The 23,965-nt window shown below is 45.9% G+C and overlaps 1 protein-coding gene and 1 long non-coding RNA gene across 4 annotated transcripts in view; one reads left to right on the forward strand and one right to left on the reverse strand.

The window, feature by feature from the left end:
• LOC108538008 (uncharacterized) overlaps positions 1-10,375 on the reverse strand; it is a 35,503-nt gene extending 25,128 nt beyond the window's left edge. For both annotated transcript variants that reach the window (XR_001887977.1, XR_001887976.1), the window contains exons 1-2: positions 10,286-10,375; positions 7,151-7,220 (exon numbers count right to left, since the gene is read on the reverse strand). This is a non-coding gene — a long non-coding RNA (uncharacterized LOC108538008). The remainder of the gene's footprint in view (positions 1-7,150; positions 7,221-10,285) is intronic.
• A 112-nt stretch (positions 10,376-10,487) lies between these two features.
• GTPBP4 (GTP binding protein 4) overlaps positions 10,488-23,965 on the forward strand; it is a 28,714-nt gene continuing 15,236 nt past the window's right edge. Inside the window, exons 1-8 of one of the 2 annotated variants that reach the window (XM_017885807.1) lie at positions 10,488-10,606; positions 13,786-13,956; positions 17,235-17,338; positions 17,417-17,553; positions 18,853-18,953; positions 21,118-21,210; positions 22,804-22,995; positions 23,074-23,139. In XM_017885807.1, the coding sequence (XP_017741296.1) occupies positions 10,559-10,606; positions 13,786-13,956; positions 17,235-17,338; positions 17,417-17,553; positions 18,853-18,953; positions 21,118-21,210; positions 22,804-22,995; positions 23,074-23,139 (912 nt within the window). In that variant the 5' untranslated portion in view covers positions 10,488-10,558. Of the gene's footprint in view, positions 10,607-10,650; positions 11,026-13,785; positions 13,957-17,234; positions 17,339-17,416; positions 17,554-18,852; positions 18,954-21,117; positions 21,211-22,803; positions 22,996-23,073; positions 23,140-23,965 lie in introns of those variants that run through there. The other variant, XM_017885808.1, reaches the window with a different exon arrangement.

A 23,965-nucleotide genomic window follows, 5' to 3' on the forward strand; every position in this document is an offset into this window, starting at 1 on the left:
AAAAAAAAAAAAAAAAAAAAAATTTAAATTATATTCATTTAAATTCTTCGAGTGTGCCATCTATTTCCTGCCTGAAACAGGAACTAATATAAATTTGTATTTCCCACTACTTTTTTGTGATCTGGATACTTTCTTTTCATCTATCTTTCAGTTCTCTACTTTTCTTCAGCTATCTCTATTCTGCTGTTAAAACTGTCTATTAAGTTTTCATTTTCAGTAATTAGTTTTTTTTTTAATCAGGAAATTTCAGTTAGATTTTTTCCAAGTCTTCTTAGTTGAGTTTTATAGCCTGAGATTCTTTCTTTTCCTTTCTGCATAGATTTAAAGTTTGTGTATTACTTCTTTAAACATAAGAAACAATATTATTTTGTATCTTGTGTCCTATAATTCCAATATCTGAAGTCTTTGTGATTTAATTTATCTTATTTGTTGTTTCTGCTGGTTCTTATTCTTAATGCCTTGTTTTCTTTTGGATTTAATGATTTTTTTTATTATGAGTTGTTCATTTTCCATGGAACATTATTTGTAGGTATTCTTTGGGGCCTGGCATGAAAATAAGTTTCTTCAGGAAAAATTGTGTTGCTTTGCCAAGTTCACTCTGAGACCAGCATGAGGCCTAGGGTTTGGCTATGACTTCTCAGGGGCCTCCTTTACCCATTTTCTTAGTGCTCAGTGTGTACCCTTTGGGACCCAGCTTTATAGAGTGAATACTCTATTCACCTTCGGTAGCCCTAGGTTTTATTTCCAGCGCCTCATCCCCACAAGGCTATAAACACCAAAACTGGAGTTCACTCAGTTCAGCAAATGCTCTGAGAGTGAAAACCAATGCAGAGCTCCATCTGAGTACCTGCTTTCACTGACGCTTTTTTTTTCCAAAGTGTATTAGGCCATTCTTGCATTGCTATAAAGAACTACCTAAGACTAAGTAATTTATAAAGAAAAGAGGTTTCATTGGCTCATGGTTCTTCAGGCTGTACAAGAAGCATGGTGCTGACATCTGCTCAGCTTCCAGGGAGGCCTCAGGAAGCTTACAATCATGGTGGATGGCGAAAAGGGAGTAGGCACGTCACATGGTGAAAGCTTAGGAGAGGTGGGGGAGGCGCCATGCACTTTTAAATGGCCAGATCTCATAAGAATTCACTTGCCATTGCAAAGACAGCACCAAGCCATGAGGGATCCGCCCCCATGACCCAAACACCTCCCACCAGGCCCCACTTTCAGCTCTGGGGATTATAGTTCAACATGAGATTTGGTCAGGGACAAATATCGAAACTCTATCATTGTACCCCTAGCCCCTCCCAAATTTCATGTCCCTCTCACATTAAAAAATACAATCATGCCTTCCCAAGAGTCCCCTAAAATCTTAACTTGTTCCAGCGTTAACTCACAAGTCCAAAGTCTCATCTGAGACAGTAAAGTACATTCTACCAATAAGCCTGTTTAAAAAAAAAAAAAAAGTTATTTACTTCTAAGACACAGTGGAGATATAGGCAGCATTGGGTAAACATTCCCATTCCAAAAGAGATAAGTCAGCCAAAAGAAAGGCACTACAGGCCCCAGGCAAACAAAACCCAGCAGGGTAGTCATTAAATCATAAGGCTCCAAAATAACCTTTGACTCCATGTCTCACATCCAGGGCACACTGCTGCAAGGGTGGTCTCCCAAGGCCTTGGGCAGCTCTGCCCCTGTGGCTTTGCAGGGTTCCACCCCCTGGGCTGCTCTCACCAGCTGGAGGTGAATGCCTGTGGCTTTTCCAGGTGTAGGGTGCAAGCTGCTGGTGGATCTACCATTCCAGTTTCTGGAGGATGATGTCCCCCTTCTTACAGCTCCACTAGGCAGTGCCCCATTGGAGACTCTGTGTGGAGGCTCCAACCTCACATTTCCCCATGGCAGAGGTTCTCTGTGAGGGCTCTGCCCCTGCAGCAGGCTTCTCTGTGCACTCAGACTTTCTCATACATCCTCTGAAATCTAAGTGGAGGCCACCAAGAGTTCTTCAGCCTTGTATGTTGCGCACCTGCAGGCTTAACACTATGCAGGAGCTGCCAAGGGTTATGTTCTCCAAAGCCCAAGCTGTACCTGGGCCCCTTTGAACCATGGTTGGAGCTAAGCAGCTGAAATGTGGGAAGCAGTGTCCCAAGGCTGTGCAGGGCAATGGATACCCTGGGCATGACCCGTGAAACCATTCTGTCCTCCTAGGCCTCTGGGCCTATGATGGAAGGGGCTCCTGGGAAGTCTCTGAAATGCCTTCCAGCCTTTTTCCCCATTCTCTTGGCTCGCTTTTAGTTATGCAAATATCCCTAGCATGTGATCATTCTGCAGCCTGCTTAAATTCCTTTAAAAAGCTTTTTCTTTCTGCGCCACATGGCCAGGCTGCAGATTTTCCAAACTTTTATGCTCTGCTTCCTGTTTAAATGTAAGTTCCAATGTTAGGTCATTTATTTGCTCCTCCATCTGAGGTAAGCTGTTGGAATTAGCCAGGCTATCTCTTGAACGCTTTGCTGCTTAGTAATTTCTTCTGCCAGATGCCCCAATCATCACTTTTTAGTTCAGACTTCCACAGATCCCTAGGGCACGACCAGAACGCAGCCAAGCTCTTTGCCAAGGCATAACAAGGGTGACTTTTGACCCAGTTCCCAATAATTTCCTCATTTCTATCTGAGATCTCAACAGCCTGGACTTCACTGTCCATGTCACTAACAGTATTTTGGTCACAACCATTGAACCAGTCTCTAAGATGTTCTAAGCTTTCCCTCATCATCCTATCTTCTTCTGAGCCCTCCAAAGTCTTCCAACCTCTGCCTAGTACCTAGTCCCAAAGTTAATTTTTTTTTTTTTTTTTTTTTTTGAGACGGAGTCTCCCTCTGTCACCCAGGCTGGAGTACAGTGGCGCAATCTCGGCTCACTGCAAGCTCCGCCTCCTGGGTTCACGCCATTCTCCTGCCTCAGCCTCCGGGGTAGCTGGGACTACAGGCGCCGCCACCTCGCCAGGCTAGTTTTTTGTATTTTTTAGTAGAGACGGGGTTTCACCGTGTTCGCCAGGATGGTCTTGATCTCCTGACCTCGTGATCCGCCCGTCTTGGCCTCCCAAAGTGCTGGGATTACAGGGTTGAGCCACTGCACCTGGACCCAAAGTTAATTTTACATTTTCAGGTATCTTTATAGCAATGCTCCACCTGTTGGGACCAATTTTCTGTGATCTAAACACCTCGCACAAGGTCCCACCTCCAGCACTGGGGATTATAATTCAATATGAGATTTGATGAGATTCAATATGAGAAAAATATCCAAACTATATCATCAAGTAATATTTAGATAACTTTAAAGGGTGTTTAAAACATAGTTTAGGTACTTTGTAATGTTTGTTTTGTTTTTTGAGACGGAGTCTCACTCTGTCACCCAGGCTGGAGTGCAGTAGCATGATCTTGACTCACCACAACCTCTGCCACCCAGGTTCAAGCAATTCTCCTGCTCAGCTTCCAGAGTAGCTGGGATTACAAATGCCTGCCACCGCACCCAGCTAATTTTTGCAGTTTTAGTAGAGACAGGGCTTCACAATCTTGGCCAGGCTGGTCTTGAACTCCTGACCTCATGATCCACCTGCCTCAGCCTCCCAGAGTGCTGGGATTACAGGCATGAGCCACCACACCCAGCCATGTACTGTTTTCAATATGAGACTGTCCTTTATCCCTAGCCGACCACGTAAAATGGCACTTGTTTTAAAATGTATTATGTATGGAACAGATAATGTCTGAAATTGCCTGAATCTAGCAGTAGGCAGCAGGATAAGCCTGCTTTTAGCATATATGTGCTGGTCAAAGCTATTCTTGATCTGCCACTTTTTCAACTTACAGCTTTTCTTTTTTTCTTTTTTCCTTTTTTTGAGATGGAATCTCACTATGTTGCCCAGGCTGGAATGCAGTGGCACAATCTTGGCTCACTGCAACCTCCTGCCTCAAGCAACTTTCCTGCTTCAGCCTCCTGAGTAGCTGGGATGACAGATGTGTGCAACCATGCCCACCTAGTTTTTGTATTTTTAGTAGAGATGGAGTTTTGCCATGTTGGCCAGGCTGGTCTCAAACTCCTGACCTCCAGTGATCTGCCCACCTCGGCCTCCCAAAGTGCTGGGATTACAGGCATGAGACACTGCGCCCAGCCTCAACCTATAACTTTTTATATTTTAAAAAATAATTTGGACTAGACCACATTTTCTCATGGCAGAGTCAGTCAGTCAAGTAAAAAGGGAAAAGAGAGCAGATTGTGATCAGGTGACAAAATGGAAAACATGATCTAGATAAAGCCACATATCGCAGGTGATAACACATTGCCTCAAAATATGAAATCATGAAGTTTTTACATATCTACTTCTAAAATTTACTATTTAACGTTATTAAAATTCTGTATGATTCAATTTTCTCCATCAATCCCATGGCCTTCCTAGTACTTTCCCATTTTGATGTGTTTCACCTTCTGTTTACTGAGTATTGGCATGGTGGCCTGCCATAGAAATTTTGAAAATGAGAGTAACTTAAAATTAAAAAGTGGTCTGAATTAATCCCAATGGAAACTGAGCTATGCAGATGATGATCAGCTGAAAAAGACTGTAAGGAGAAAGGAAACAGGATAGGAGTTACTTGCTGGGCAGGATCATTCACGAGAGTTCTTTCATGTTTTCTTAAGAGTTTGGAATTCCGACTTTGTCAGTCCCCAGGTACACTGATGCTTTTATGGAGGTTTTAAATGAATGAACATTGATGAAGACCTGCATTAGTCAATATTAGCCTGGGACAGACGAACAGAAGAGGGTTTATTACCTGTCTCTTTATATAATGGTCATAGGTTCAGATTTTCTAAACAGAAGTATTTTGGCATTATACGTTGTACAATATTTGGATTAATTATCAACTGAACATGGATTTATTATTTATTTATTTATTTATTTTTGAGACAGAGTCTCACCCTGTCACCCAGGCTGGAATTCAGTGGTGCGATCTTGGCCCACTGCAACTTCTGCCTCCCAAGTTCAAGTGATTCTCCTGCGCCAGACTCCCAAGTAGCTGGGATTACAGGCCTGCGCCACCACGCCCAGCTAATTTTTTGTATTTTTAGTAGAGACAGGGTTTCACTATGTTGGTCAGGCTGGTCTCGAACGCTTGACCTCATGATCCACCTGCCTCGGCCTCCCAAAGTGCTGGGATTCCAGGCGTGAGCCACTGCGCCCAGCTCAATTGAACATAGATTTAAAGGGCATCTGCTTTAGATGCCAATGCAGTAGGCATCAGTACTGTTTACAAAGAACTCTGTTATTCTTAACTCACTGTCCAGAAATAGGCACATGAGACTGAAACATTTGATTGTCAAACTCATTCCCCTTTCCTCGGCATAGCTATTGTCAACCTTTACTCCAGAAGTCTGATCTCTCAATGACCATCCTGAACAGAGGCCCCTGCTGACCTGTGGTGGGTATCTCAACCAGCTTGGGCTGCCATAACAAAATGCCACTGATTGAGTGGCTTAAATAACATGCAATTTTCTTTTCACAGTTTTGGAGACTGGAAGGTCAAGATCAGGGCATCAGCATAGTTGGGTTCTGCTTGCAGCCTCTGCCTGGCTTGTTGAAAGCTGCCTTCCCTCTGTGCTCACATCGTCTCTCCTTGGTGCATGCATGGGGTCGGGGAAGCCTGGGAGCAGCCCTCCGGTGTCTTTCCTCAGAAGTGCTCATAAGTGCTAACTCCACCAGGAGATCTCCAGCCTCGTGACCTTTTCTGAACCGAATTATCTCCCCAAGGCTCCATCTCCAAATACCATAACGATGGGGGTCAGGGCTTTCACATACGGATTTGGGGAGACTCAACTTGGTCCACAGCAGTGGGCATGAAGCATCAGAGAGAAACAACCAACGCTGAGATTTGGAGACTATTTGTTATCACAGGATAATTTAGACTGTCCAGACAGATACATTCTGATAGCGAATATTATTTTTATACCTCTATGCTTTTGTGAGGAAATAATATGTTTTTAATTAAAAATAATAGCGGGAAAGGCACTTAGCTTACTATTAGTCTAGAAGTTGGTGGCAGGGCTGGAATTGAAATTTTAAGCCTCCTCCCTCTGGAAAACGGAAATTGCTAAAACATTATGGTTTCCTTGTGCAGACCTTCAAAATCAATTATTAAACTTGTGACAATAACGTCACATCATCAAAGTGAATTTTTTTCGCTGTTTTTAACCTGAGGGTCAGACATCACAACCACCTGCTTAACCAGCTTCCATAAACACCAAGGATTCAGATGTCTGTTGCAATATGAAACTTATCTTTGCTTACCTCGAGTATCTTTTTGGGTACAGCACAGAATGCTAATCTTAAGAAATTCTGCCTGCAGATATTTAGAATCGTTTGGAAATTGATCACACAAGCATAAGTACATGCATTTCAAATATGTGTACATTTATTATTATCACAAATCTTCTCTAGGAAAAGAGATCGGAAGATTTCCATTAAACCTAAAATTGTTCCTTTATGGAACAGCAGAATGCAAAGAATGTTTTTAACAGTGTGTCAATTGAATGACTCGTACTCAACCCATGGAAACAGCCCTTATCAGCAGCTCTGACGTGAGCAAGGGCAGAAGTTCATTAGCACAGGTGCCTGTCATGATCCACACACAGGAACGGAATTCTCACAGAAGAAACAACCTGTCTGCGTATGCAGTGCTTTAGTGAAACACAGGTGCTGGGGGATTATTGACAGCATATGACCCCAAGTACAATCCATCATGTACCTCCATTTAAATACCAAACAATTCATGACCAGCCTGGACAACACGGCGAAACCTCGCCTCTACTAAAAAATACAAAAAGTACCCGGGTGTGGTGGCGTGCACCTGTAGTCCCAGCTACTCGGGAGGCTGAGGCACTTAAATCTGAGAATTGCTTAAACTTGGGAGGTGGAGGTTGTAGTGAGCCAAGATCGTACTATTGCACTCCAGCCTGGGTGACAGAGTGAGACCCTATCTCATAAATAAACAAACAAACAAACAAACAAACAAATACCAAACAAGGTAATAACCCTAAAGAGGTCAAGAACAAAGCCACTCTTGGCTGGCAATGCAAAAGGAGAGTGGCCTTGGAATTCCATGCTCCCTGGACTCACCTCCAGTTGTGTCTCTCCAGCTGTGTGACGGTGAGCAAGCATTCAACCACATCAAAGCCAGCACTCTTATCTGTGAAACAGAGACAATCACACCTACCTCACTATGCTGTCCCAAGAAGGAAAGCAAGTGACCTGGCATGTGGTGGAGGCTCCCTGCTTTGCAGTTGTTAAGGTTCAACGAGAATTTAATAAACAGAACAAAAGTTTAGCAAATGTTATAACTAAGCAGTTAATAAGAACATAGATAATACATAATAATGCGTAACTAATCATACAGAATCTCTTTGCTCACTTATTAATGCCTGTAGAATAGGGTTAGTGAAAAACAAAAATAATTCACATAAAGTATTTTTAAAATGCCTAGTAGATAGTAACTGAGCAAAGAGTGAAGAAACAGAGGCTTGGTGAAGCTGATAAATTTTCCCAGGATCACAGGGGGTGGAGCTATATCTCAGAAATGAAGCTCACACTCTTAACTCATTGTGTAATTCTGCAGAGAATGTCAGGCTGCACCTTTGGCCCAGAGGGTGGCTCTCATGCCATTGCTGCCTTCCACAAAGGAGGCTGTTTCCTTAGACTTCTCTGTTGACAGTTTTCCTCTTTATGGCACAGTGTGGAGTTCCGACCCATTTCAGGGTTGTGCACAGGGTTCTGACGGTACTGTAATTCAGTAGGACTACCTGAGTATCGCAGAAGCCAGATTCCAACTGCTACAGCCCCAACTACATCAGGAACTTCCTCAAGCCAACATTCAATCAACAGAGTTCCACGGCCACTGCGAATGCTCTCGGCAGTGCTGCCTGAGGGGAGGGATGGCAGAAGAGTAAGACACAGTTCCTGTTCACAAAGAGCTGGCTACTTCCTTTGCAAACAAGATGTACGCGAGGAAGCATCCAGGTACAAAGCAGCCTGCGACTCGTTCTGAGTGAGTTCCTGTGGGGATCCAGGGAAGTGGCCGACGGGCCCGATGGAGCACTCCTAGGACCCTCTAAGACCGGATGGCTACTGATGGCTAATCCCCATGCAAAGGCTCCTTTCAGGCAGGAAGTTCAGTTCTGCAAAATGTACCTTTCATTCATCAGAATTACAGCAACAAGAAGGTAAAACAGAAAATACCAAGTCCACAAAACAAAGAGGTTTGAAAAACAAAGCTTTTCACTGAGAAGTGCCTGGCAGTCAGAAGCTTTGCAGAGTACCCTTGAGAGCATCCTTTACTACGGCTGAGAACTACCTTTCTCTGTCACAAGGTACACTTGGAGGCATCCTGGTAGCTGGAACCTCTGTTAACACAGTCAAGAACTGGCAATGTGCCTCATACTGCAGGCAGCATTTCTGACTCTCCTCAGAAAAGGACTTTAGCGGTTGGTTTCCCCAGAGAAGCCCAGAAGTCTATCAATAGAGAAGCTTGCTCCTAGTGGTGTAGAACACATACTTGCCCCCAAGAAGCTATACTCAGCCAGGAAATCACAAGAATAGGCAAGGGTGTTGATTCTTATCAACACGCACATGGTGTAGGATGCTTGGTACCTTACCATTGTCACAGCTCTGGGCCCATGATGAGTCATTATGGTTGTGCATTCACAGACATGCCTTTGTAGCTGAACAAGTTAAAAGCAGGTGGCTCACACCTATAATCTCAGCACTTTGGGAGGCCCAGGTGGGTGGATCACTTGAGGTCAGGTTTTGAGACCAGCCTGGCTAATATGGTGAAATCCTGTCTCTACTAAAAATACAAAAAGTGTTAGCCGGGAATGGTGGCAGGTGCCTGTAATCCCAGCTACTCGGGAGGCTGAGGCAGGCGAATTGCTTGAACCCCGGAGGTGGAGGTTGCAGTGAGCTGAGATCGTGGCACTGCACTCCAGCTGGGTGACAGAGTGAGAATCCGTCTCAAAAAAAAAAAAAAAAAAAGAAGAAGAATTAAAGAAAGGATGTTTGGCCATCTGAAGCAAAGTATTGTCTGGACTTATCTAAATACCGGATTAAAAGAAAAAGAAAGAGGAACTGGCTATATCAGAGAGAGAGAAAGTGGGAGAGGCTGAGGAAACATGTAAGAACCTAAAAGAAAGGGCAGTAAGTACGAGCATAGCTTTGCTAATCTCGGAAACGGTGGCCAGAACTGTCCTGTGGCTTAGCAAATGATCATAGCAGCGAATCCTAATTATCCTAGAAGCTTCCTTTAGAAGTGCCAGAGATGTAGGAGGTATGCTTGTGACACAAAAATGGAAGCATAGTTAATAGATGAGAAAAGCATGACTCAGAATGATTTTCAATATTGGAATGTTGGGAATTTATGAGAGGTATTTTCGTGTAAGAATAATAGGACTTATTTAAAAGGATTGGAGAGTGGGGGGCATCCCAGATGCGTGAGAAGCAGTATAGCTAATCGTTAGAAGTAGGTTTGCTGGAGCCAGGCTGCCTAGGTTCAAAGCCCACCTCTGCTGCCCGTTAGCTGCACAACCCCGGGCTGCTTTCGAGCCTTGCTGTGCCTTGGGTTTCCCCACGCACTTCATGAGGCTGTTGCAGGAATTAAACGAGTTAACATGTAGTCAACAGCTCTGAACACTGCTTGACTGAGTCAGCTCTACCTAACGTTTAATTTACGGGATGTGGCCCTGGGTTCCTTAAGGGAGCGGCCACACTCTTCACAAACATTAAAGCAGTAAAGGCTCCATCCTCATCAACTTTCTCCTCTGTTGGACCCCACAGGACTATCTCTCGCAACTGCTTCCTTGGCTCTCCTAAGGCACTGTGCGGAACCAGCGGCACCTCTTTCGCCTTAGATCAGGATTTCCCTTCTCCGCCCGTTTTGGGATTTAACAAGCACGAGAAAGGAGGGCTGCAGGGGAGCCGCGAGGGCTTCCTCACCACCGCCCGGGATCAGGGTGGGGGCGTCACCTGCTCTACACCCAGAGCCCGGGCACGCCCCGCACGCGCGGCTCCCTCCTCCTCTGCGGGGCCCACCGCGACCCGGGACGCCCAGACTCCCGGATACCCTCGACCCTCTGGACTCCTAAGCCCCGCATCCCCCAAATCCCAAGACCCCGGAGCCTCGAACCCTGGCCCAGGGCGGGTGGCTGGGGGCCTGAACCCGCTCCAGAAACCCGCAGGGCAGTCTGTCGGAAGCCTCTGCTTTACCTAGCATGAATTTAGTCTCCGCGCGCCCCCTAAAACCCAGGCGTCCTCTCCCCTGCGCCCACGCTGCCGGGGCCCTCACACACTCTCCGCGGCGGGCCTCCAGGCCGGGCGGGTGCGCTGTGCGACGCCGAAAGCGCCATAGAGCACGCAAGACACGTTTGGCTGAGCTCCCGGAAGTGATGTACGGCAAGCGCCCGACGGCGGAAATCCCACCTGCTCCCGACGGCGGAAGTTCCGGGAGTGCCCAGTACCCGCGTGCATACGGCAGCCGGCATGGCGCACTACAACTTCAAGAAAATTACGGTGGTGCCGTCCGCCAAGGTAGGCGGCTCCGGGAGGGCCACTGCTACTTTCGCCTTCTTCTTAGCGGGGTCTCAGGGGAGGGTCCGGGCCTGTAGTCGTGGGAGAGCGGTCGCCTTCGCTCGCCCACCACCCGCTCCCGGGCCGGACCTGCTGGACGCGTACTCGAGATCATTTCCCCTCCCCCAGCAGAATCCGGGGTCCACCAGAGATCGGATCCCCTAGAGACCCGGGTCCACCTGAGACCGGGGTCCACCCAAAGACTGAGGGCCCCCAGAGATCGGGGTCCACCCAGAGTAGGGTTCCCTGGAGGGCCCCTGGGTGACGAGTTGGGCGAGTGGAGGGGACCCCAACATGTGAGGGAGGAAGCACTCCGTGGTCCGTGATGAGCCTTCAGATTCTGGGTTTGGCGTAGCCCCCTCCCCTCTCAGGAATCCTCGGTTCGTTGCTATCGTGATTTAACACTTTTTAATTTTTAAGTCATTCTCTTTCACTGTTAAATTTGGGAACCCCTGTTCTTTTTTAGACCATAGTAGGCCCAGACTAAATTTTTACAGCGTTGGTTAGTGTGGCAAGAATGAGTCAACAAGTGTTAAGTGTTAGGATTTTTTCCCCCCCCCGAGACAGAGTTTTCCGCTTTTGTTTCCCAGGCTGGAGCGCGATCAAGGCTCACTGCAACCTCCACCTCCCGGGTTCAAGCGATTCTCCTGCCTCAGCCTCCCGAGTAACAGGGATTACAGGCGTGCGCCACCACGCCCGGCTAATTTTTGTGTTTTTAGTAGAGACGGGGTTTCACCACGTTGGCCAAGCTGGCCTCGAACTCCTGATCCCAGGTGATCTCCCGCCCCGGCCTCCCAAAGTGCTGGGATTACTGGCGTGAGCCACCGCACCCAGCCCCAGTAGTACAACTTTTAAGAAGTCGCGTTTTTATGTAGTGAACATTCAATTTGGGTCGCAATTATACAGACATTGACGGGCAGCTCGAGCCTCTCAGGAACTCCTGCACGAGAGGGAGTTACTGAAGTCCCTGCAGAGTGACTGTTTCCCTCTCATCAGTGTCTCCTTTTCTTCACGTCTCAACGACGGGATGAGCTTGCCTTGGAAAGCTTTGTGGGAGTCTCGTATTTTACCTTCATAGCAAAAATTGTTTCCCCGCCTCTCTCCATTTCTCATTTCTTCCTGACAATTGTTCTGACACATCTCTTGATAGATTGTAGTATTTTCTTTCTTTCTTTCTTTTTGAGATGCAGTCTTGCTGTGTTGCCCAGGTTGGAGTGCAGTGGTGTGATCTCAGCTCACTGCAGCCTCCACCTCCCAGATTCAAGTGATTCTCCTGCCTCAGCCTCCTGAGTAGCTGGGATTACAGGCGCAGGCCACCAGGCCTGGCTAATTTTTGTATTTTCAGTAGGATGGAGTTTCACCATGTTGGCCAGGCTGGTCTTGAACTCCTGATCTCAAGTGATCCACTTGCCTCAGCCTCCCAAAGTGTTGGGATTACAGGCATGAGCTACCACGCCCAGCCAGACTGTAGTATTTTCAGGTGCAGGCATCATGTCTTATTTGTATTTTTGGTCAGCCATCTCTCAAGTTTGTTGAGGGAATTTGCTCTTTGGATTACATGAGCTTTGTTCATGTTATTGACTTATGTGGAGAACTTTAGGATATGTTAGTACACCATCCATCTTCTGTGGAATGAGATTTGTATTTTTAGAGAACAGATGAGTTTACTTACCTAAAAAATGGGTGATGTTAATTGTTTGGTGATTGGAAGTTAAAAAAAAAAATCACATCAGGAAAGTGTGTGGTATTCAGTTCATTCTAGAAGCTGTTAAGTGAGTGCCTGTCCTGTGCATTGGGTACTGTGTTACAAAAATGCATTAGATAAAATACCTGCCTCTTTGGAAGTGGTTGTCAAGAGGGGTAAGTCGAGGTTGGCACGGTGGCTCATGCCTGTCATCCCAGCACTTTGGGAGGCTGAGGCGGGCGGAGCACAAGGTCAGGAGATCGAGACCATCCTGGCTAACACGGTGAAACCTGGTCTCTACTAAAAATACAAAAAAATTAGCTGAGCGTGGTGGCGGGCGCCTGTAGTCCCAGCTGCTGGGGAGGCTGAGGCAGGAAAATGGTGTGAATCCAGGAGGCGGAGCTTGCAGTGAGTGGAGATTGTGCTGCCACTGCACTTTGGCCTGGGCAACAGAGCAAGACTCTGTCTCTAACAAAACAAAACAAAACAAAACAAAACACAAAAAAGAGTAAGTCACATCACCAATGACCATACTAGAAATGAAACATTGTTATCATGGAGGACCCACATGGATTGGGAGAGGAGAAGAGTGTGGTTAGCTGTGGTAAGTTGGAGAGTCAGGGGCAATCTTATGAAGTAGGTAACCTTTGAACTGGTCCCCCTTCAGGATGTGTGAACGCCATTAGGCGCAGAAGAGTGTAGGGAAGATCTTCTGTAGGCCCAGAGGGAAGACCGTGTGTGCCCCTCATAGTACAATACTTGGCAGACTGTGTTGTGCCTACCTGTTTACTTCTGTCACTGGACCCTGAATTCCATGAAGGAAGCGACAGTATCTTGTTCATTATCTTCAGCACCCAAATATCCCTAACAACCTTTGTTTGAAATAATATTGAGTTAATCAAATTGTTGAATTAATCAAAGTGTTCAAGAAAAAAGATCCAAGTAAATTTGTGTGACTAGATACATTGGATTGAGGAATCCTGGGAATCGGATCCTTATTAAAGAGAAGTGCTGACTCTGCACTGGGCAACTCATGCAAAAATCTTTCATCTCCTCAAGTAGTTCCCGTCCATGCTCTTAGGAAATTATGAAGTGGATTTTAGTTTTACCTGTTGTTTTATGTACTTTCAAAGTCAAAGATACGCATAAAGAAATGGGAGGATTGTTTCTTTTTCTCAACTATTTTTTCTAGTTTATGATTTGAGTTCTCTGATTAGTTAAGTTTCAAAGGTTCTTAGGTGTTTGGAAATTAAGATAGCATCAAGAAAGTATGGCGTAAAATTTATCTTAGCAGCCGTGTGTTTGAAGATGAACAAGGTTGTACATAAAATGTTTAGTTACATTTTTGTAATTTAAAATATGTAGTACTGTAATTAGTGTTTTAAGAAGGTTTCAAATACGTGGATCAAAAGTAGACACTTTTGATGTAATTATGTTTTATTTTCTTTAATTGCAGGACTTTATTGACCTGACATTGTCGAAGACTCAACGAAAGACTCCAACTGTTATTCATAAACATTACCAAATTCATCGCATTAGACATTTTTACATGAGAAAAGTCAAATTTACTCAACAGAATTACCATGATAGACTTTCACAAATTCTAACAGATTTCCCTAAATTGGATGTAAGTGATTTGGGGGACTTCTGTGGTTATGTAAATATGAGCCTTCAGAGAACCAGTGTTTAACCAGTTTGGTGTACTCATTTGACAGAAAAGGAAACAAAATAAATGACTTAGATTACTCAATAAGTTAGTGGCAAATAACTAATTTGTTGAATTAATAAGGGAGGGAACAGAATATGGGGTTTTTGATTCCCTAGTATTCTTTCCTCCGACCAAACCCCATCTAAGGAGGCCCAAAACTCTCTTCTCAGGCTTTCTGTGTAACCCCTGGGCTTGCAGGTGCCAACCCAAGTGGTAATGATAGCTGTGGGTTATGAACTCAGAAGCTAACAGCTCACTGGTTGTCTGGGCTTCATCTCCTGCACCCTCTTTCCAAGGGTTTTATTTCTCTGGGCTCAGCTTGGGTGAGTGGTGTAAACTCCACCACTGTTAGTGATCTTGTTGCTTCATCAGCTGATGACAGTTCAGCACTGACTGTTTTCTTCTTTGGCAAGAAGAGATCACGTGGAAGCTGTGACTTTTGAATGAAGCCAGAAACCTTGAGCTCCTTTCTCTGCTGCACATTGTAGTTTGCCTGTTTCTTTCTTTCTTTTTTTTTTTTTTTTTTGAGGCTGAGTGTCACTGTATCGCCCAGGCTGGAGTACAGTGGCGCGATCTCAGCCCGCTGCAGCCTCTGCCTCCTGGATTCAAGCAATTCTTGTGCCTCAGTCTCCTGCGTAGCTGGGATTACAGGTGCATACCACCACGCCTTGCTAATTTTTGTATTTTTAGTAGAGACGGGGTTTCACCATGTTGGCCAGGGTGGTCTTGAACTCCTGACCTCAAGTGATCAACCTCCCAAAGTGCTGGGATTATAGGCGTGAGCCACCTCGCCCGGCCTGCCTGTTTCTTTAGCTGTAGAAAAGTAAGAGCAGTGTCTGCTGGGCAGGCACTGCTGACAAAGCCTCATGACACCACGCATGGGGTAATGTGGTTGCAAGGTTATTTGAGGTTGTGAAGGGCGTGGGGATCAGCAGTATAGTCTCAAAGCCTAAATCCGCCTTTGCCCCAGAATAGTCGCTGAAGGCAGGTGTAAGCAGAGAGAAACGTTTGGCTTCTGTGACAGTACTTCATATTTAAACAAGTAATAATGGCTTTTTTTCCGGGGTCTTGCTCTGTTGCCCAGGCTGAAGTGCAGTGGCACGACGTCGGCTCACTGCAACCTCCACCTCCCGGGTTCAAGCAATTCTCCTGCCTCAGCCTCCCATGTAGCTGGGATTACAGGTGCCTGCCACCATGCCTGGCTAATTTTTGTATTTTTGGTTGAAACAGGGTTTCACCATGTTGGCCAGGCTGGTCTCAAACTCCTGACCTCAGGTGATCCGCGTGCCTTGGCCTCCCAAAGGCGTGAGCCACCACACCCAGCCAATAATGGCTTATTTTTAAAATACAGAAGTGCTTAAAATGCAAAAATTCTTGCTAGAGGACAGACACTTAAGTTGTATCTGTCTAGGATTTGACACAGTTGCTCAGTAGATGTTTGTTGAATGAGTGAATGGTTTCTTGGGAAAGGTCAGGTACTAGGGAGTACCTGGGGGTGAAGAAAGTGAGTAAGAATATGTTTCGATTTTTTTTTTTTTTTTTTTTGAGACGGAGTCTTGCTCTGTTGCCCAGGTTGGAGTACAATGGCATGATCTCAGCTCACTGCAACCTCCACCTCCCAGGTTTGAGCGATTCTCCTGCCTCAGCCTCCCGAGTAGCTGGGATTACAGGCATGTGCCACTACGCCCAGCTAATTTTTGTGTTTTTTTTTTAGTAGAGATGGGGTTTCTCCATGTTGGCCAGGCTGGTCTCGAATTCCTGACCTCAGGTGATCCTCCTGCCTCAGCCTCCCAAAGTTTTGGGATTACAGGCATGAGCCACCGCGCCTGGCCAAGAATGAGATTATTCTTCACTGATTTGATATTAGGAAACACTTGATTTTAGCAAACAACATATTTTGATCTACTTAGTATCAGATTTTTGTGGTTCTTTTAAGAAGTTTTATCTTTTCATCCTCAGTGTTATAACCATCAGAAGTAGGAGAGTTCAAATGTATTAACATTCTGTTACTTCTTTCAAAGCCAGGACTAGTTATCTGAGAACAACTTCAGAGTGGTGTAGGGTTAGACACTAAGTCGTCATTCACTGAGTGCTTATTGTCTGTCAGGTACTGTTCTGAGCCCTAGGAATCCAGAAGTGGTAAAGGTTCCTGCTCTTATTCTGGTGGAGAAAAGACAGTAAACAGCGTGTCAGATGAATGCAGTGAAGCCATGGAAGGGAGTAGGGAGTATCTGTGCGGGGAGAGAGAGTCAGGCCTGTAGTCAAAGAAGCAGCAGGTGCAGGAGACCCAGGAGGTGGGGCGGGGTGGGGAGGTGAACACTGGGACATGGAATTGGAGGTGGTAGTCAGGGGTCGAGTTTATATGCACTGGTGAGATATGTCAGGAGACGCTGACCTGTTGATTTAAAATGCATTAGTAAAATGTAGACGACGTTTAAATCTATCTGAAATCACCTTGGAAGGGAATGTAGGAAGAAGGGTGCTGTGGGGAGCATGAGTGTTCCGGGTAGAGCTGTGAGCATGAGCCAGCACAGGACTTAGAGGGGGCAGACTCTTTGCCTGGAAGCTGTGAGGAGAATGCTGCAGGCAGGTGCATAGCCAGCCCCCAGTGCTTCAAAAGGTCTGTGAGACAAAAACTGAGAATTGGTCGTTGGGAGGTCCTTGGTGAGCTTGTAGGCTGTTTAGGAGCGGTAGACACAGAATTCTGGTGAGAGTGGGTTCAAGAGAGGGAGGAGAGAAGAGGAGAGACACAGTACCTCCTGGGAGCAAAGAGGAGGAATAGGAAGGATTTGGGGGCCATGGGAGTTTTTAATTTTTTTTCCTAAAGATTGGGAAATAACGGCAAATTTTTAGGCTGATGGGAATAATCGGAGGGAAGAATTTCTGGCGCTGAGTTCCTGAGCAGCAGGAAGGGGACATGCAGGGCCGGGGGCTGGCCATTGCTGGGTCCTACAGCTCCACTACTGCGCTGGGACCGAGGTGGGTGGGAGCCATGACCATTGGCGCCCGCATCCCTTCTGATGCTTGTTTTCTCAGAGGACTAAATAGACAGGGCCCCTGGCCAGGAGAGGGAACTGAGGAGGAGACACTGCGGGCTTGAAGGGAGAGGGAAAGAAATTGTTCTTCAAGTGGTACTTCTAGGGATGAGAAACTGCCGGCCCAGAGTGACCATGGTGTGCTTTTTTTGTTTGTTACAGGATATTCATCCGTTCTATGCTGATTTGATGAATATTCTCTACGACAAGGATCATTACAAGTTGGCTCTGGGGCAAATAAATATTGCCAAAAATTTAGTGGACAAGTAAGGTACTTTTTTACTGTAGTGTCTTTTAAGTTATCAAAAGTGGGGAAAAAAACTAATGCTTTTTATTTTTTACAGTGTTGCTAAAGATTACGTGCGACTGATGAAGTACGGTGACTCTCTCTACCGCTGCAAACAGCTGAAGCGCGCGGCCCTGGGACGGATGTGCACAGTGATCAAGAGGCAGAAACAGAGTTTGGAGTATTTGGAGCAAGGTGCCTGTCACACATCGGCAGGAACTGCGGTAGTGTCCTGCTGAGAGGATGCGTCCTTGTTGAGGACTTGAGATGTCTGTTTTGTTGTATTTTGGAGATGACAGGGTAGTTATTTTTCCTGGCTTTACTTATGAGAAACAGTAATAGGCTGGTTTTTATTGAAAAAGTGGTAGCACGTATAATACTTACAAATCAACAGCACTGGTAAGAAAATTTATGTATTTCATATTTAATAGGTAAGGCATAGACGACAAAACATGAGAAAGTACTGAAAAGTATAAAAAATAAGATGGCTCATAGTTTATTATTGACTTTTTTATTTTTAAATATACTTTTATTTAATAGGACTTTCTGAATTAATGTAGTAGGATTCTATTGAAACAATTACTTGCCTATTTGTGTGTATTCTTACATGACAAATTATTTTGACTCATTTGGTTTTCTTATCCCTCCTGCATCTTGCAAATAATTTGAAACAAAATTTATGATACGTGGACGCTTTGCAGGTGCTTTCCTACAGATCTGTGTGGTCTTCGTGATGGCCCAAGGGGTGCCACCCTGGAGCCGTGTGTGTTACAGATGAGGTGGCAGAATGGCAGTAACCCAGGTGTAGCCAGAACGGCATGGCATGCAGGCTTCGAAGCACACTGTTTCCCTAATGTCATCTTGCTAATGAGAATCGTCTGGACACTTCCAGAGATGCTGTTGGCCCCACCTTTCACCTAATGAGTTAAAACACGGGCTTAGAAGGGCTGAGGAATATGATTCTTTTTTTTTTTTTGAAATGGAGTCTCGCTGTGTCGCCCAAACTGGAGTGCAGTGGCCGGATCTCAGCTCACTGCAAGCTCCGCCTTTCGGGTTCACGCCATTCTCCTGCCTCAGCCTCCCGAGTAGCTGGGACTACAGGCGCCCACCACCTCGCCCGGCTAGTTTTTTTTTTGTATTTTTTAGTAGAGACGGGGTTTCACCGGGTTCGCCAGGATGGTCTCAATCTCCTGACCTCGTGATCCGCCCATCTCGGCCTCCCAAAGTGCTGGGATTACAGGCTTGAGCCACTGCGCCCGGCCCTGGAATATGATTCTTACTAGAGCCAAACTTGGGAAATAACTGTTGAATATACTATATATATACAGTTACTCTCTGCAACTATTTTCTCCATCACTGTTGCATTACAAAAGTTGGAGTAAGATTAATATCACCACAGGCCTGGACTGTAACTAAGTTGAAAAGAAAATTTAAAGCAAATCTTACATTTTGAGTTTCTTAATTTTTCAGTGTGAACTTTTCATATTTTCATAGTGCGTCAGCATTTATCCCGTTTGCCAACCATTGATCCAAATACCAGGACTCTGCTTTTGTGTGGGTACCCAAATGTTGGGAAGTCCAGTTTCATCAATAAGGTTGGTCTCTTTTTTATCGTAAAACAAATAATCTGACCACTTTAGGTCAGCGTTACTGTATTCTGACTGCGTGGGATTCAGGATGGCCTTGGGAATAATTTTGGCCTCCGAGTTGGTCCTTGAGTAAACACTGCCCTGGTCTGCAGGAGGCCCCCATGCCTGAGCACACCTGAGTTCCTCTTGGAGAGGACTGACTTTGTCTGTATCTACATTTATATTACTATTACAGAAGCCGTTACTTTTTTTTCTTGTGTGTCCTGTGATTTCTAAGGAATTTGAGACAATTGTGTAAGTGCATTTTTGTTGACAACTGGAGAAGTTTTCTTGGGTGGTGTTGGCCTGTCCTGGAATGGCTATGCCAGGGGGTTCTGGTGGCAGGTGACACTCGCCCAGCTGAGGTCTTCCCGTCTGCAGCTGCTTCTGGGTGATCTGTTACCTTGGTTGCTGTGTCAGCTTTCACATGAAATCGTACGTGGTCCAGTAGAGGGACGGTGCCAAGTCGTTCTTCCCTGGGGGAGCTCACCGACTAGGATTTGAGCGTAACAGGCCGAGTCGCTCTTCCCTGGGTGAGCTCACTGACTAGGATTTGAGCGTAACAGGCCGAGTCGCTCTTCCCTGGGTGAGCTCACTGACTAGGATTGAGCGTAACAGGCCGAGTCGCTCTTCCCTGGGTGAGCTCACTGGACTAGTGAGCGTAACCCAGGCCGGAGTCGCTCTTCCCCCTGGGGTGAGGCTCACTGACTTTAGGGACCCTGGGGAGGCGTAACAGGCCGAGTCGCTCCTTTTCCCCTGGGTGAGCTCCCGACTGGACTAGGGAATTTGGGACGCGTAACAGGCCGGCAGTCGTTTCTTTCCCTGGGGTGAGGCTCAACTGGACCTTAGGAGGGTTGAGCGTAAACAGGGCCGGAGTCCGGGCTCTTTCCCTGGGGGAGCTCACCTTACTAGGATTTGGAGGCGTAACAGGCCGAGTCGCTCTTCCTGGGGAGCTCACCGACTAGGATTTGAGTGTAACAGGCCGAGTCGCTCTTTCCCTGGGGGAGCTCACTGACTAGGATTTGAGTGTAACATTTAAGAGACTCGGTCATTTGGTGCTTCAGGAAAATTTGGCTGAGTTTGAGGGACCCAGGAAGAGGCAAAGCAACATTTAAAATGTGAATTTACAACCAGCAGCAGCTCATGTGCCCAGAAAATTGTCGAATTTTATGACTTACTCGGTGCCAAGATCACTTTATTTTTAATTTACAAAATTCTTTCTTTCTGTTGAAACTTTTTTTCTGCTTTTTGAGACAGGGTCTTGCTCTGTCGCCCAGGCTGAAGTGCAGTGGTGCAGACTTGACTCGCTGCAGCCTCAACCTCCTGGGCCCAAACAATCCTCTCACCTCAGCCACCCAAGTAGCTGGGACCACAGGTGCACGCCATCACACCTGTTTAGTTTTTTTATTTTTTGTGGAGACAGAGTCTCACTGTGTTCCCCAGGCTGATCTCAGACTCCCACGCTCAAGCCATCCTCCTGCCTCAGCCTCCCGAAGTGCTGGGATTATAGGCATGAACTACTCCACCCTCCTTAAGATCACTTGCTTTAAAATCGATTTGTAAGTTTTGTTTTGTCTATAGGTTGCTGTGACGTGGTGACCAGCAAAGCTCTGCAGGGTCCTTGCTGATGTTTCAAATGCTTGTCAGCTCTGAACCTGCCACAGTGAGCCAGTGCTCTGGGGCCGATTTGGTGGCTGCTGGACCAGGTGGCTTTTTAAATTGCAGTTTAATTCAGCAAAATGAAAATTTCAACTCCTCAGTCACATGAGCCACATATTGAAGGCTCGTTAGCAGTACATGACTGGCGGCCCCGTTTGGACAGTGCAGACAGAACATTCCTGTCATCATAAAGAGCTCTGCGGGCGTTGCAGGCGGTGGGGCAGGACGTGGGAGGGTGAGGGGAGCTGGTGGCTGTCCTCCAAATGCTGGCCCTCACTCTGTCCTCGTGCCCCAGTCCTTGGCCTGGTGGTGTGAAGGAAGAGGTACCAGGCTCCTGTTTTGATGCAGTTTTATTGTGTGAGGTTTCTTCTATGGTTTTTTCCTACCCAAAATTAGTCTTGTTAAAACACACAGATGCCCTGTGTACACAGAGGAAATGAGGTGATTCTGAAAGTTCTCATTGTTGTTTCAGGTGACGAGAGCAGACGTGGATGTTCAACCCTACGCGTTCACTACCAAGTCTCTGTTTGTTGGGCACATGGATTATAAGTATCTACGTTGGCAGGTAAGAGTCTTGTCTTTATTTTTATTTATTTATTTATTTTGAGATGGAGTATCACTGTTGTTACCCAGGCTGGAGTGCAGTGGCATGATCTTGGCCCACTGCCACCTTTGCCTCTGAGGTTCAAGTGATTCTCCTGCCTCAGCCTCTCGAGTAGCAGGGATTGATTACAGGTGCGCACCAACACGGCCGGCTAATTTTTGTGTTTTTTGGTACAGAGGGGGTTTCACCATGTTGGCCAGGCCGGTCTTGAACTCCTGACTCAAGGTGATCTGCCCACCTTGGCCTTCCAAAGTGCTAGGATTACAGGTGTGAGTCATGTGCACCTGGCGAGAGTCTTGTCTTTAAACAGAAAAGATATATTGGTGTATCTAGGGTAATCAAGAACTTGAAATTTCATCATCATAAAAAAAACTCATCTGAGCTCTGGGGATGCATAAGAACAGGTCATATGTCTCTGATATAATTCAGGGGAGGCAGCCAGCCGCTACTGTGGATTTTTGCATTTTGTTAACATAAAATGAAATTCTCTTTGTGTCATTTCTAACTCTGTTATCAGAAATGGCATATATACAGTTTAAAAGCATGAAGCAGGCCGGGCACGGTGGTTCACGCCTGTAATCCCAACACTTTGGGAGGCCAAGGCAGGTGGATAACCTGAGGTCAGAATTTCAAGATCAGCCTGGCCAACATGGCGAAACCCCGTCTCTACTAAAAATACAAAAATTAGCTGGGCGTGGTGGTGGGCACCTGTAATCCCAGCTACTTGGAAGGCTGAGGCAGGAGAATCACTTGAACCTGGAAGGCAGAGGTTGCAGTGAGCTGAGATTGTGCCATTGCACTCCACTCTGGGCGACAAGAGTGAAACTCTGCCTCAAAAATAAATAAATAAATAAATAAAAAGCATGAAGCAATGTTTTCACACTATAATTTTATAAATTCTGAAGAAAGTAATTCCTAAAACATGGGAGGGTTCTCAGTTATCCCAGTTTTTGTGTTTTATGATGTCACTGGTGAAAAGAGGAGTCATTTCTCTCAGTGTCATGGCTAGCATTTCATTGAGCTCTACAGGGTTCCTCCTCCCTTTTTTGATGTTTAAATAAATAGTATGTACTTTTCTCTCACTGCTTTATTTTGTGGTGTTTAGGAGACCTACTTTTTTTTTTTTTTGAGACGAAGTCTCACTCCGTCGCCCAGGCTGGAGTGCAGTGGCCGGATCTCAGCTCACTGCAAGCTCCGCCTCCCATGTTCACGCCATTCTCCTACCTCAGCCTCCCAAGTAGCTGGGACTACAGGCGCCCGCCACTACGCTCAGCTATTTTTTTTGTATTTTTAGTAGAGACAGGGTTTTCACCGTGTTAGTCAGGATGGTCTCGATCTCCTGATCTCATTATCCACCCGCCTTGGCCTCCCAAAGTGCTGGGATTACAGGCATGAGCCACTGCATCTGGCCCTACTTTTTTTTTTATTTTTTTAACACGGTTCTCCTGTAAGATTATTAGGTCTGGTTGGGCATGTGTGAGTGACTTCTGGGATGTGCTGGACAAGAAGCTTGTGGGTGAGCGTGCTTTCAGTGACAAGGTCTGGCTGTGTTAGGTTGTAGACACTCCTGGGATCCTGGACCACCCCCTGGAAGATAGGAACACCATCGAGATGCAGGCCATCACTGCCCTGGCCCACCTCCGTGCTGCGGTCCTGTACGTGATGGATTTGTCTGAGCAGTGTGGGCATGGCCTGAGGGAGCAGCTGGAGCTCTTCCAGAACATCAGACCTCTCTTCGTCAACAAGGTGTGTGTGGTCACTCGTGTTTTGCTTCATATCCTGAGCATGGGAATAACGATTTCATAATTTTTCTTCCTTGCCTAGCCTCTCATAGTTGTAGCCAACAAATGTGATGTGAAGAGAATAGCCGAACTTTCTGAAGATGATCAGGTAAATCATGTTCATATTTTGAATATTTCTTACCAATTCTGAATTCTCATCTCAGGCCACCAAAGTTTAGGTGAAGGAATTTTAGCAATACTGGTCCACAATTGTATTTTATAGTTGAGATAATATCCTCAGTGGTTTAGTGAAATGACATAATAAAAACGTAGTTATTGGCAAACTAAAACTAAAACATAGGTTTCTGGATTCCTACTTTGTTCTTGAGTGTGTAGAAGTATCTGTATTTGATGGGCTGGACTTTTGGAAAATGTGATTACTTAGGAGAGAACTGTTGGAGAAGGGTATTCACAGGTGTTAATTCATAAAACAGGTTCTGTGATTAAATGAGTTTGGAAATGAATGACTGAGTGAAGGAGAAGGAGGATCTTGGAATTTGGGGCTTTCTGGATCTATGAGTGAGACGTGCCTGCTAGCTTTCTCCAAGAGGCAGGCAGTATTGTTGGACATAATTTTTCAAACCAATTGAATCCTACAACGCTTTTTTGTTTTTTGTTTTTTTGAAACGGAGTCTGGCTGTGTCGCCCAGGCTGGGGTGCCTGATCTTGTGACGTGATCTTGGCTCACTACAAGCTCCGCCTCAGCCTCCCAAGTAGCTGGGACTACAGGTGCCCGCCACCACGCCGGGCTAATTTTTTGTATTTTTAGTAGAGACAGGGTTTCACTGTGTTAGCCAGGATGGTCTTGATCTGACCTCATGATCCACCCACCTCGGCCTCCCAAAGTGCTGGGATTACAGGTGTGAGCCACCGCGCCTGGTCCTACAACCCTTTTTAATAGGCGTCCTTCATGATTAATGCTTTTAGAAGCGTGC

Source organism: Rhinopithecus bieti, unplaced genomic scaffold (assembly GCF_001698545.2).
Source record: "Rhinopithecus bieti isolate Rb0 unplaced genomic scaffold, ASM169854v2 scaffold_15437, whole genome shotgun sequence".
NCBI classification, from domain to species: Eukaryota; Metazoa; Chordata; class Mammalia; order Primates; family Cercopithecidae; genus Rhinopithecus; species Rhinopithecus bieti.